This window comes from Gallinula chloropus (assembly GCF_964237585.1).
Source record: "Gallinula chloropus genome assembly, chromosome: 2".
Classification (NCBI taxonomy): Eukaryota; Metazoa; Chordata; class Aves; order Gruiformes; family Rallidae; genus Gallinula; species Gallinula chloropus.
This window is the reverse complement of record NC_140086.1, coordinates 137,122,317-137,136,759: the sequence shown is the minus strand read 5'-3', so window position 1 is coordinate 137,136,759 and position 14,443 is coordinate 137,122,317. Positions and strand designations below refer to the sequence as shown.

At 44.2% G+C, this 14,443-nt stretch overlaps 1 protein-coding gene across 1 annotated transcript in view; it reads left to right on the top strand.

The window, feature by feature from the left end:
* Positions 1–14,443, top strand: part of DYNC1I1 (dynein cytoplasmic 1 intermediate chain 1) — a gene marked incomplete at its 3' end in the record, with an annotated part of 189,441 nt that overhangs the window by 101,026 nt on the left and 73,972 nt on the right. The window contains exons 7-9 of the mRNA XM_084260489.1: positions 832–921; positions 9,674–9,836; positions 10,896–10,995. Coding sequence (XP_084116615.1) covers positions 832–921; positions 9,674–9,836; positions 10,896–10,995 — 353 coding nt within the window. The remainder of the gene's footprint in view (positions 1–831; positions 922–9,673; positions 9,837–10,895; positions 10,996–14,443) is intronic.

The following is a 14,443-nucleotide window of genomic DNA, read 5'->3' as shown; positions in this document are numbered from 1 at the left end:
CATGTTGTGGTAGCTGGGAATAAGCAGTGAGGGTTTGAGCCATTTTGGTGCATCACCATCTTTCCAGCTCTGCTGTATTATGTTTTGGTCTGGACAATCGGAACTCTTGTAACTTCAGACAGACATCATGGAAAGGAATGAACGGTTTGCCCTCCTGGTTAAAATGAGAACATGTGAATGTAGGGAGAGAGGGGAAGGGAGAGAGGCATTTGCATAGGTCAGGAAGGGTCATTAAAACATCTGGCAGTAGTAACTGACATGTGTCAAATTTTAGTGTTCGTTAAATTTGTATTAATGCAAGAATGGTTCTTAAGCTCCAAATGCCGCTTTCGGTTGCTGTGTTCCCCTAGTTGATGGTGATGACTTTTCAGAACTGTACCATGCTTGTTTGCTTGCTAGTGGCATCTGACCTCAGGTCAGATTGCTATTTAACCCCTTCCTGTAGGTCAAAAGACAAATTGATCTGGTGAGAATTGAATTGGAAATGAGGTGTCTGGATAGCAGGTGTCCCAGCCATGGAATAGCTGCCAGGCTGAAACATGTTTGCATCTGTTCTTATGCCATCCAAGAAGTCATCTCTGAGGTCAGGAAGATATTCAGCAGACATCTGAGATGGGAAGTTGCCACAGGGAGCACAGTGGCAGGTGCCCTGTGTTAGCAGATTATCTTGCAGTTGCAGGGGGAAATGTCTGGGAACGTCATTCTGATAAATGCAGATGTTTCTATTTTTTGTACGCTTTGCTTTACCTGTGTTTACCAACAGTTTGCAGTTGTAATCCATCCCACTTAAAGGGGAGAATCTCACAAATCTTTTTCTTTGTTTTTTTGTAGAGGATGAAGATGATGAAGAGATGGTGGAGCCAAAAGCACAAGATGACTTGGAGACGGAAAATCAAGACCAGAAACAGGAGGTGAAAGAAGGTACTTTGAAAAAGGAAAAGGATTTTGTTGAAGCTTTAAAGGACTGAATCCTGCAAGTAATTATTCTCATGGGTAGTTTCTATTATGAAGAACACTGCAAAATCAAAATAGTCACCAGTTTTATTGATTCAGAACAACATGAGTGGCATAAAAGCAGAAAATGTTATCCCAGCGACCCAGCAGGTAGGTCTGAGAAGCTTGTGAAAAGCACAAGACTTTGGCTGTTTAGAAGAACAACATGTCCTCATAATTTGGGAACAAAGTAGAGATTCTTGGATTCCAGGACTGGTGCTTACTTGTCCTCTGGCTCAAACAGCCTGCTTACATGAAAGTTTTAAAATGCGAATGCCAGGCATTCCAGCGGCTCCATAAAGTTGGTTGGTCTTCAGAGGTGCTTTGAGCCCATAACTGCCTGCCTGCTTGAGAGGGACAGACTTAAACTGAGTACTGGTCAGGAATCCTCCAGAAGAAAGCCGTTTCACTGGAAAATGCTGACTGTAAAAATTTTTTGTAGGAGATGCCCCAAGGGAACTTAAGGTCAAACCCAGTCAGGTCCAACCCTTCTATCCGGTCCTCTGGATTGAGACATTCTCCAGGGTCACAAGAGACAAAGAATCAGGTGATAACTTCTTTCTGGTGCAGACAAGAGAAACATCTCAAAGTGGTGCATGTCAGCACTGGACGCAGTAGATACACTGGGTGTCTCTTGTTTGCTTCTCTTGGACCTGCTCTAGCTTTTGTAATTGGAAGGGGGGTGTGAAATCTGGTCTTCCTCATCTGGGAATTTAGTTCAGTATTGACTATTCTTGAACAGTCAGCCAGCACTTGCCTCTGTGTGGGGAAAAAGAGCTGAAATACCAACAGCTCCAGTGTGAGAGGAAATGAGTTTCTTCTTCAGTGTTCTTAGCTCTGCATTGCCAGGACTGTTTGCAATGCTGTTTACCCTCTTGAAAAGCAACTTAATTCTTCAGGTAGGGCCTGTCACTTGGTGCTGTGGTGGTCATTACTGGGATAATTCTGTGACCTTGGCTTTTTTTTTTTTTCCCCCCACAAGATTGTCTCGCAAGGAGAAAAGTATGGAATTATTTTACAGAGAAGCCCATGAAATTATTAATACAGCAGTGGATGTGCCTTTCTCATCCAGGGCATGATTTATATCAGCATCCAAAAGTCCTGCATCTGGTGTACAGTGCCCACATTCCCTATCCTCACACAATGAAGTGAGTTGCAATACCAGCCATGCTGTTTTGATTATAAGTTGATCTTCCTTCCCTCCTAAAAGCATCACAGAAATCACCTATGCCATAAATCCTGCAGTGTCCGTTGCTCATTAGGTCCCTGTAGAAACATGGAGGAGGGGAACCCACTCCTCCCATTCCTCATCCTTCTGCTTCTCCCTCTGCCCCCAGGCACTGCTGCCATGGGCAGAGGGGAGCAGCGGTCACTGCAGGAGCTGGAATGACACGAGTCTGCAAAGGCAGAACACGAGCAAGAAACATGGCAACACAGGAAAACTTACTTTTTTCTAAATACTACTCTTCCTGCAAAACTGTAGGATCAACTCACATGTAGGCTGTAGCAGTCACTGAACCTACCACAGTATCTCTCTCACTGATGACAAGAGAAAATCATAAAAACCTGCAGTTACACACTGTCCTGAGTCGCTACACATCCCTCTGGTATTCAGCTTACAGCTGATCCCACCCCCATTTACTTCCTACTTAAAACTAGCACTAGCACTTATACCTGGGGAGAAAGCCCAAACTCCTGCGTGAAGAGAAGAAAAAAGCCCTAAACACATCCCTGAACTGATTTATGCCACTTGTTCTGTGGCCTTTCCAGTTAGCCTTTTGCTGCTTAGCTGACCATGCACCACAGCCAACGTCTTTTGTCTGTTGTGTTTTAGTCTCGGGGCAGTGCTCCCCTTCTCTCACCGACCCCCATCCCCCCCCCACCCCCCCCGGAAGGGTAGATCAACCAGGCTAGCTCAGTTGTGTGTCTCCGACACACAAACTGCAGGCTGTAAAAGCAAGGCACAGCTTGTTTCAGCAGAACCGGCTTTGTGAGGTGCTAACACTTGACTGGGTTCAAGAAAGAAGAAAACATGCTCATTGCCTGATAGAAAGTGAACTTGACCCGTGGTACGTGTTGTGACGGATAAAGTAGTGGCGTGCTGATGACTGGCATTAAATGCTGTGAATCAAATGAAGCAGTCGTCCCCGAATTGACAGGAATGGAGTCACACTCTAAGCATTTGGTGTCGTTCTCTCCCTGTTGGCTTTAGCCCTTTTTGCCAATGAAATCCTGTTTTCCTCTCTGTTGTAATCACCCTTCTCATGTTCTGAGCAACATTCAGAGTCTGAAGCCGTCGTTTGTGTTTCATGGAAGTGATTAAAACCATGTTACAAGTCAAACAGGAGTTTAGAAGAACATTTCCTGTCGGTGCTGTGCTCTGTGTGCCTACTCAGAATTAATAGCTTTTCTGCAAATTAGCACATAATGGGTTAAAAGCATGTTTATGTTGGCATTAAGTACTCTGGCTTCTTTTTCTCTGCAAGGCAAGACAATATTTTGCAAACTTTTTAAAGAATCTCTAATAGATATTATAGTGGCGCCATTCACACTGCTATATAGTAGTTAAGGCTGTGTCAGCACTTCCATTATGAATCCTGTTTTTCAGGGATTTATAACCCAGCCATAAAAATTTGCTCTGGGCTGAAATTTGGTTTCAGCTCAGGGAGCACATTTTTTAACAGATTAAAAAAAGTCAGCATGGCCTTTTTTGAGTTATAGGAGTGTAAGGAAAAAAACCATGGGAGAGAGAAGTGTGAGGAGAGAAAAGCAGACAATTTTTTCACCAATATCACTCAATAATAGGTCAGGATTAAAAATAAAGCTTGCATCCAGTCTGTTCACTCTCCCTCTCCCCAAGCCAAGAGGAGAGAAGTGCTCTATTTTTATAATGATATTTTAAGAGGAAATGTGATTTTTTTTCTCTGTGATTTATAGGTAATCCAATTTAATTCTTCAGACATTTATTGCATGCTTAATTTCCTCATCTTCCCCCCGCATGCCCTTGAGTTGCTCTGTGGGGTTCGTTGGGATTATTCAGCACGGCTGTTTGCAGGGTCTGACTCTAGTTTTGGACCTGTCTTGGTATCTATCACCTTAAGGCACACAGTGCACCTGCTGTAGGGCAGCCTGCCTGGCACAACACCACTTGCACCACTTCAGTGCCATGGAGGTACTCAGTGCAGAGGACAAGCTCAGGCCCCCATAAGTGTCTCTACAGTGGGAGCTGAAGATCTGGCTTCTTGATTGTTTGAATGATATGAAGCCTTTGGATGCCCCCACTGTGTTTTTTCCATGGGGCTGCCTGTTGTCACCCATATCTCAGGTGCATGGTGTCGCCACCCTCCTTGGAAGAGCCAGGTATGGGATGCCTGCCAGAGAACTGGGCTGGGCTCTGCCTGTTCCCAGCCTCTCCTGGCCATGAAATCAAAAAACTGGTCCCAAACTGTGGCGTCAAGTAAATTGGGGCTTTCCACCAGCAGAGAGCTCTGAAGCTCCACCTAAGGTGCCTCTTTGTGTCAGTAAAAACCCCATCAACAGTGGGCTGGGCTGCATCTTCAAAGTGAGCTTCAACCTGCATTTATCTGAAGCTGGGGATATATCCTCAGAAACCTCCATGACGGGGGAGGCTGGGATCTGCAGCTTCAGCATACTGCTGTGCCCCTGTCTCACCTGGGACCTGTGCATAGCGCCATGCAGCAGGCCGTGGTGGGGACACTCAGGCCTCAGTATGAGGGAAGCAGGACAAGGTTGCTGGCTTTGCCCCTGTGAGCAATTTGAGGTTTGTAATAGCCTGTAACGCCACAGTTTCAGTGCCACTGACACCATGGCAAGCTTGGGGGTGCTGACCCGTCCTGATAGCCTGTCTCAGTTGTGCTCAGGGATGGTGCTCAGCACAGCCCCTGGAGAGCACCATCAGTGGGAACAGTCCTGCGGGTCACAGTTTTGAATTTAAGGCTCTGGTCCCTGTTACTCCAGAACTCAAAAAGCCCTACACGCACCTCACAATCTCCCTTTATGTGTTCAGCAATCATGCTGTGCAGTGACTTGCGTTTTAAACCCAACACAACCAGGATACGGCCTGTATCAAACCGGGATACGGCCCGTATCAGGCCTGATATGAACGTGAGAAGCACAAGAAAAACAAGAAGATCACAGGCTATCAGCAGCCAAGGAGTAAAAGCTGCTGAGAGCCCCTTGGCACCTTGCAGTTCTCACACTGTACATTTTGACCATCCTTGGTCGTCAGCACATCTAAAGTTTACATTGGATTTAAATACACTCTGAAAGAAATAATACAGCTCTTAAAAGGGTTTTGCTAATCTCCTTCTGTCTCTCGTTATATCTCTGGGCTCATAACAAGGCTGCTTCCTGCTCTACTGTTTTTATTAGCTCGCCCTTTCTTTCATTCACATACTCTCTCTGTTCCTGTTTTCTTTTTTATCTTTAATGGACTTAATTTCTGTTGTCAGGTTTTTACAATTGCTTAGGTTTCAGGAGGATATTTTTCATATTCTGTTATTTAAAGGTGAGTCTCTTCTCTGGCTTTTTTTGTTGGGGTTTTTTTTAAAATACTTTTTTGGCTCCCTTGGGAGAAGACTCTTTGTTGAACTTGTGCTGAACTGTTATCACAACTATTTATATTTATTACAAAACTGCTTCTGCCACATAAGAACAAGTCTGCAGCACTTTTTTATCGTAGTTCCTAAAGATCCAAGGAAGTGCTTTATATTTAAGGGTTTTTTCCTGTTTCGAACAAAGAGATTTATGGGCAAAAGACCTGATGAGGATTATGGCATTTCTGAGGAACATGTTAAATCACATGTGAAATAAAAAAATGCTCTTTTTTTTCAGAAGTAAGTGTTGAATAAGTGTTGTTTTCATGTGGTGTTCAACTTTTGTTAAATATCCTAGAGCTTTTCGATCATGCCATGTTTTTCATTGCGGATATGCCCGGCATTTTCTTCCCCTGTGCATATATAATGGCACAGTATTTTCATTTTAAAAGTAAATTCCATATAATTTTGTGCAATATTATACATTAACAAGAGTACAGGGGTTCTTTGATACATCTTGTTGATCCCGTAAGCCCAGAGCCACACAGACAACACTCCACTTGTGCGTAGGGACCCCATCAATGTCTCAGTGGATGAACCGGATGCCCAGTGGCCCTGGAAGGCAGAACTTGCACCATGGGTCCTCCTGCCATGAGCTGTACTGGGCTGTACGTGGGTTCAGCTCCTCCGGGTGGGAAGCAGGGCACAACAGTTCATTAGGAAGCTACAGTATACAAACAAGAGCAAAGGATGAGTCTTCATTTGCAGGAGCTTTCATTGCACTCCAGGCAATAAGCACGTAACTTTTAGCACTGGTAAGCTAAGCGTCGCGCTAGGCTTTGTTAGACACAGGAGGTTAGATGTGGTTGGTTCCCTTTTTTTACGCCAGGAAGAGCAAGATACTTGAAGGCAAATGCTGTATTCATCCAGGGAATTTCTGAAGATATTGTCACATCACGTAGGTCTCTGTGACAAAATAAAACAAAAGATACTTTGATCAGCTCCTTACGTTTCTCAGAGTTTTCCTTGAAGAGAGCCGGTGTCTCTTGAAAGCTGAGATCAAAGTAACTGTAAGCTCCCAGGTAGGAAGAAAAATTGCAGAAAATGACATAGGTTCTTTTTATTTTATTCAAGGTAATGGAGAGGCAGGGAGAAGGAACAAGGGGAAAATGGAAGCGGCTCTGAAAGATAAATGGTTAGAAAATCTTCATCTTTGAAAGAACAAGCCCGTCTCCTTTGGGTTTTTTGCTTACACTTCATGTATTTGCAGTAGTTACAGCAATGTTTTACACTGGAAAAAGTAATGATGTTAACATTCTTGTAAGAAGAGATTGCCTCAAATAAAACTTCAGAGGCAGCCGAATGAAAGAAGAAAATAAGGTTAAAATATGAAGCTTAATATCGCCAGGGGGCATCTGGTGTGTCAGTCAGATGAATGAGGTAAGATGATTTATGCCCTACAAACTTTAGCCAAGGTGTTCCTGATGCCGAAGAGGGTTTAATAGACTGCCGGCCTCCCACAGATCAGTGCGAACTGCAAGAGAGATTTTGCTGAGGTAGAACTGCAGTCGTGTGTCTCCATTGCCTGTGAACACTCCACAGCTCCCAAGCTGTTTATTTTTTGCCTTTTTCCTTTCTATTGATTTTGGGTTGTGTTTTGTTTGCCAGTTACAGTCGGCAAATGGCAGAGTAATAAATTTATATTTCCAAGCTGTAGAGAGGATTTGATTTAGCAAATAATTTTTACCATTTGGGGCAGTTTAAAATGAGTTTTCCAGTTGCCTTTGCAGTTATTTTCTCCCCTTTTATGCCGTTTTACTGCATTGTCATGTTTGTTGTCTTTGATTCTCGGAAAGCGATGCTTTAGTGGTGACAGTGGGATATTGCCTCATTACAGGCTTCCTTGCCAGATGAGTTCCCTTAGTGCCAATTACTATTCAGCAGTGGATGCTGCAATAGGTCAACCTGTACTTTTTGCTAGTCATTCTTTTTTTTTCACATGCATTGCTTCTGTCTAAAGCACTTAGAGGTAAATTGTGCTCCTGCCTTGGTAATTGTCGCTCTGCTACTCAAGGGTACCACGCGGGGGGACGTAAATATTCTCTGGATGTGTGGAGCTCCACAGGGACCACTAACCTGGTGGTAGGAGGCAGAGGGCCAGGTCCATAGGAGATCATCAAAGGCTAAAGTTTCCAACTTCTTAGCCGCTCTGTCTCCTGAGGGCCAAATTGCTTCTCCACCTTTTGCATTTTTCCTGCCCTCTATATTTAGCCCAGGTATAGTGCAGAGATTTTGTCTTTCAGCGCTAACGCTCTGGCCAGTTGAACAAACCTAAGTGTGGTGGTAACAGCCTCTCCCTACAACATGGAGTGCTTTGAAAGCAAGTGCACTGAAAGCTGGGGAAGCTGCGTTACTACAGTAATGCTGACCGTGTCACTACTCCTCTTTGCTGCTGTGCCTTTCAATCCATCCTTGCCCCTGGGGCTGGTGGCGGTGGCGTCATAACTTGGGCACCACAGCTCATGGGTCTAGTGTGATCTATGGGAAAATCAAGCAGCGGGCAAGGGCCGCATCTCCCTCAGAGCCAAAAGGAGCTGTGGGGCATGGCACAGCAACTGGAAAATAATTCCAAACTGCAACTTTAAACTGTGCCACTCGTCATTTCGTTAAACATTAAGATATGCATGACAGGGATGGGAGTTAAACTTTGATGTCTGCTGGGTGTTCTCTGAGGCACCGTGCTGAATTATTTTTTGGGCTGCTGGTGTTTTAACCCAATATGGCCTAGGGAGACTTCATGGTCATTTTCACAAGTAAACACCTCAAATCTCCAGCGTAAAGCCCATGCAGGAGACCTTTGATCAACAGTTAAACTCGAAGGAATAGTCTTTCTAATTTTGCAATAAATCTGGTTATGATACTTGTTTCTGTACCTCATTATAAATTTGGAACAAAATTCTCTGTTAGCATGAGTCCTGTGATGTCAACAGAGCTTTTCACGCTGGGAATTAAGCTAGTTGCAAGGCTGGTTTGATGTAACCGCGAAGACATCAACAGCGTTTTTTGAAATACAAGTAATTCTGAAATATAACTAAAACGACAGTTTAAAAGCACTTGTGGGCAAAGGCATAATTGGTATACAACATTGCCACGTTATCAATATGATAGTGTAATTGAGAACAGAAATTTGCACCACGGCAGTAGCAGCATCACAATTTCCTTCCCCTCTGATGCTGACATTTGAGTTGGAATTTAACAACAGGTCATTAAACAGATGGAGATACAGCACCAGTACATCCTGTAAAGATAGCATTTTTCAAATGAAGGATCACACTGGAAATACTGGTTTGGAAATAAAGGTTTAGCATCTCTGTGTATGTGTAAAAAAGCAATTGTGTCTTGTAGGGGCCAGGCTATCCTGGCCAGGCTATCCAGCTCTTACCCCTTCCCAGGGCGGCTCTGGACACAACTCGGTGGCATCCATTGTTCTGGCTCTTAGGATTCCTCTTCAAGGAATAAAACTGCCTTAAAGAAACTGATCTTTGGTCAGTTGCTTTCGATTTTGCTGCTTCAGAGAATATCTTTGGTTATTTACTTCATCGCTTCACAAAAGCTCTCTAAAGCAGAGACAGAATTTATCAGTGACACCAAGGAGAACTGGGAAGGAGTGAAGAGAGAGATTATGTGTGCCCTTTTAACACAAAGAACTGCAGTATAAGTTAAGAAGATTATATTATCTTTGGCTCCACTGACAGGTCCCCTGTTACATAAGTGTTCTACTTTTTCGAGTTAGGTATTGCTTAAACGTCAGCCATGGCTATTTCCTGAAATGGGAACACTGAGTTTATTTAATTTAGGGGGGCTTAAGTATTTTCCACTTCAGAATAATAAATATAAAAGATATAGGATCTCTTCTATGTAAATGCTACATTCTAGGAATATACAGGAGTATATTTAGATATACTAAAATGTTCTTAGTCATGATTTTGAGACTAAAGCTTTGATTTTTGCCCTGAGATTGCTACAGCTAGCTTTCATGTCAAAAGAAATCCACTGAACATGTCGATTCATTGGGAAAGGAGTGAAATTGCATACTCTTGACTACATTTTTTTCATTTTCCAAGCTCCTCCTAGAGAACTGACAGAAGAAGAAAAACAGCAAGTTCTCCACTCAGAAGAATTCCTGATATTTTTTGACCGGACAATACGTGTAATTGAGCGAGCTTTGGCTGAAGATTCAGACATCTTCTTTGACTACAGCGGCAGAGATGTAGAAGAGAAAGATGGGTCAGTTTGGAGCTTATTTGCTTTTGTAAAACAATCTGTATAAGAAGAATTCCAGTGCCAGGAAGCCTCAATTTTAAAACGAAGCAAAACATTTTTATAGTTAAGAAAAGTTTAAAAACCTCTCCATGAAGCCCTGGGTCACTTGGTTAGCCTAAATTATTTTGTAAAATACCTCCATGCTTTATTGCTCTGGGGTTTTTTAATTTGTTACGCAGGTGGTTTAACTGTTGGGGGATTTTTGGGTTTTAAATGAAATCCGGAAGAAAAATTATAATAACTGAAATAGACACATATGTGTTCACACATGTATATGTAGATGTGCTTGTATCGTGATATTTTTGCAAATTCAAATTGCTTTTGTGTAATGGATCCTGCTGTGCTATGCAGTGTGTGGATGAAAATGATGATCTCCCAAAGTGTTTGCAATCTAAACACGTAAGAGAAGAGGTGACAGGTTGTGTATTCTGCAATTGATAGGGGAGCACAAGCAGCAAAGCTTGTTAGTAGAAGAGGAAGTATTTAGATTTCAACAGCTGCCTATCTGATGAAGCCTCATGGCAAATCAGTGCCCGTGTTGCACTGAAGTTACTTACTGGAGGTTACTCTAGAGTATCGCCCCTGTGACTAGCTAAATGCATTGGTGTGGTAGCATTGGACCAGCACTGAACCATCCTAATGGTGCCAGAAGGCATGCACCATCTCCATCACTGTACCTTTAAAAACACTGCAGCCTGGACATAAAGATTCAGAAAGGGGGGAGCTGAGTGCCAGAGTCAGGTGTGGTGCTGAGAGACAAAGGTGGCAGAGGTGGCCCAGGGTGAGGCAGAGGTGTCAGCAAGGCAGTGGGAAATTAAGAAATGTAGTTTTGTGAAACAGGTGTAAAATCTGTTCCTCGGTGCAGATTTGTTATCAGCAAGATAGTCAATGAGAGCAATTAAGTCAAGGTGGCAGACTTCCCCAGGCTGGGCAGAGGTCTGAGAAGTAGTAGTCAGAAACTTTCTCATTGATTTTCACAGCATTTAAATGCTGTCACTTCAAAATGTCACTTTGAATTCACAGAGACGTTCAAGCAGGAGCCAACCTTTCTTTTAACCGTCAGTTTTATGATGAGCACTGGTCAAAGCATCGTGTCGTCACCTGTATGGATTGGTCTCTTCAGGTAAGATGTGAAGCTGGGAGCTGTGTTTCCATACCCTTTCCAAATTCTCCCAAAATAATACAGCCAGCCTCAGTTTGTCCCTTTGTTCTGCAAACTGTGATGTTACTTTTTATCTAACATCAAGACCTTGAATGAGCAAATGCATGCTTCTCTGTAAGGAAGAGTAGTGGACAATAATGAAGCAGACAGCTTTTGGAGCATGTTGCTTTGTCTTCAAAACCAGGATGTTGTATTAAAACCACAGGTTAACAAGCAAACCTGCTAAGATGAAGGAGTCTCTAACTTCTCCCCTCTTCACTCCCTCAGCACATGGAAAATTTTTTAGGACAAACCAATTAGAAATAATTTACTAAATATGTAGCAATTGATTTAATAAATAGTTAGGCAAAATAGTGTATAAAATAAAAACTAAGAGTGGTGAGGAAGAAAATTTATTTTTCTAATACACTAAAACTCAAACTGTGAATCTGAACAACTTGAAAAGATTGAAAAGATGTTTTATCTAAAAACGCTGGGTCCTGTCTTTAACCAGTGGAAGAGGAGGCTGCAGCTGGCCAGGGGGCATGCTAAAGCAGAGTGTCTGGAACGTACCCAATTTCTGTGTACCACAAAGCATTGTCATATTGCAAAATAAAACTGGCGATAGAACTGCTTAAGCTTCCCAAAACCAATACAGCTGCATCAGCAAAGCACAGAAACCAGGTTAATTAGCTGCTCAGTTGGAGAGCTGGGGCTAGCACACACGCAGACATCACTACAGGTCCTGTCAAACTCATTCCGTCCCAGTTTCACTCTAGCCCCCCTCATCCTCTCTTCCTCTTCCCTGTTAGCCTGTGCTCAGGTTCCAGCCTGGAGCAAAGTAGCTTCCTTCCCCGTGGAGGAAACCAGGCAGAAAGTGCTCCAAGGTCCAGGAGCAGTTTCATCATATCTGTATTATGGACCTAAGCTTTGCTTAGCCTAACCTTAGCAGTAGCTGCTCTTTCCACACCGTGTTCATTGTTGCACATGGAGGCAGCACATGTTTAAGGCCAAGTACGTAAATGGTGCATGCAGGCTGGAGAGAGGCAGTGGGTAAGGAGCACAGTGACTCTCACATCCATCCTTCTCTCCTTCCTCTCAAAATGGCAGCAGTGCTGCTTCCACCCCTCTGGGTACTTCTCAGGTAAGGCGGCAGCTGACTGCACAGGAAAATGGCAGCAGCGGGGAGGAGTTGGAGGGTCTCACCAAGCACCACCGGTAGGCTCTGCAGGTCTGGCTGTCCCACCAGCTGTGGTGCACAACAGCCAGCTGCAGAGAGGCTTCTTGTAATATCCAGCTCATGCCTGTGTGTGAAATGAAGGATTTATCCCTTTGCTTTCATACAAAATACCAGCTTAACAACAGGTATGCACCGCTGTGACGTGGGTGGCCTTTAAGCACATATGGATTTCCACAGAAATCAAATATAAGCCTGAGGAAACACTTATCTTAGGTTGTTCACTTGTTCAGGGGCTGGAAATTACATGGAATTCTTATCTGATATTTTCCTAACAGGCAGCTCTTACTGTATTCCCAGGGCAGCAAGAAAAAAAGCTGCCTCAGAAGAGCACTGCCAAATGTAATTGCTCAGCCCCTGGGGCTCGCAGGCATGTTCTGCTTCCCACCTCTTTGTTCCAGGGTGGCCCCTCCTGCCTTCCCCTCCGTTAACTCCTCATGCTCAGCAACCTGGCACCCCAGCTGAGGCTCCTCCACTTCAACATCTTCTGCATGCTGGAGGGGGGCCTCTGTGTGCTGCCCTAGCTGGCCTGGGAGGAGGGATTTACCTCCTCTCTTCCCTGCTTTGAGGTGTATCGTGCAGCATGAGCTGGAGCCAGATGGAGGTATTTCACCTCACCGCTAGCTGCTCTGCTTCTCACCCATGCTCCAGGACATGGCAGTGTCCAGTATGCCAAAGGATAGCTGGAATAATCATGGGAACTGCAGAACACATTGCTCAATTTTCTGTGATAAAACTGTTGCTGCAAAACAGCCCGGAGCCAAATAGAAGCTTAATCAAACAAAGGACCTTGATGCATTGATTAAACAAGTTATTCTGTTCCCAGTCACATGTAAAATACGGTCCCAAACATGTGGGATCATTCATACCATTAAAGCTAACCCACTAGCCCCTTGATTCTTTTGCAGAGCAAAGGGGAAACAGCTTAGATGCTTCATCAAGGATCTAAGGGAAGGGCCCAACAGGGTAAACATAGAGGGTGGGATTACCTTGCTCTGTCCCTGAAAAGGTAACTTAGCTCATCTAAGGCCAAGAAAAGCTCAGTCCAGGGGATATGGCTGTGTCTTTCTTGAGTCCCATGCGGCAGCCCCAAAAGCTGTTTCCCACCATTTCCTTGACATTTTCAGCTGTGGTCACAGGTCAGCTGGGAACCTGGTGAGGACTGAAATTCGGTAAATGCAAGTAGATTGAATGAAGTGGCAAGTGTGGATTTATGGTACTGCACTTTGGTCTGGATTTTTTTGACTGAAAAAGCCCCATAATGTGGTGTCCAGCCGGGTATGACCCCAGTGTCTGTGTAAACTTCAAACTGCATTTCCAGTCAGATGCATAAACTGTGATTGCAAAACCTATGTATAGACCAGCAAGATTAGAGCCTGTTTGTTTATGGCCAGACATGCTGCCAACTAGAACATGCTCGCCAGACTTTCCAGGAGCATGAACCAAGCCCAGAGTGCCTCTAAACTGGTGCTTCAGGCCTGGTCACATGCCCTAGCTGGCTGCTGCCATGCTGGTGGAAGGGCTTGTCGCTTCTGCCTGCCAAGGTATCTGCCCCTGCACGACTGCGGGTTCAGCTGCTTGCGCGAATGGTACCTAACCTGTTCAGCCAAAAACAAGGTGCCCTGGCAAGAGCCTGCTGTGCACCCTGTTTACTTGGACCCGGGCCAAGGTGGGATGAAAAGGTTCAAAGGAGAAGCTGAGAAGCTGAGCTCGCTGTTCAGAAGTGGTTGTAATCTCTGTCTCAGGAGAGAGAGCGAAGGGGGATAGGGGAGTGGAGGCTCAGTCAGAGCCTCCCCGGAATGGGAAAGAGATGCCTATGGTGGCCACGTGTTGCTGTTGGTTCTCCCACACGTGGGTCCAGGCTCATTTGGAACAATGAACTTGAATAGAAAAATCATCAGCTCCATGATGAATTGTCCACAGAAGTGTACACAAAGTGGGAAAGGACAGCTGCTGACGGCAAAAGTTATAGCTGTCTGCATTATGTCTTTGAAATAGATTTTGAGAACTGAGAGGTTCAAACCCAAATAATAATGATATAAAAGGTGGTGGTTTTCTTTTTTTTTTAATTTATTTTTTAAATGCCTGGCGTGAACCAAATTCACAGCTCCAAATAGCACTATTGGCCGTTTATTTGTCCCATTTCCTTTACATCTGCCAGCTGCACTGTTCCCCTATAAAGCAATGAGTGCA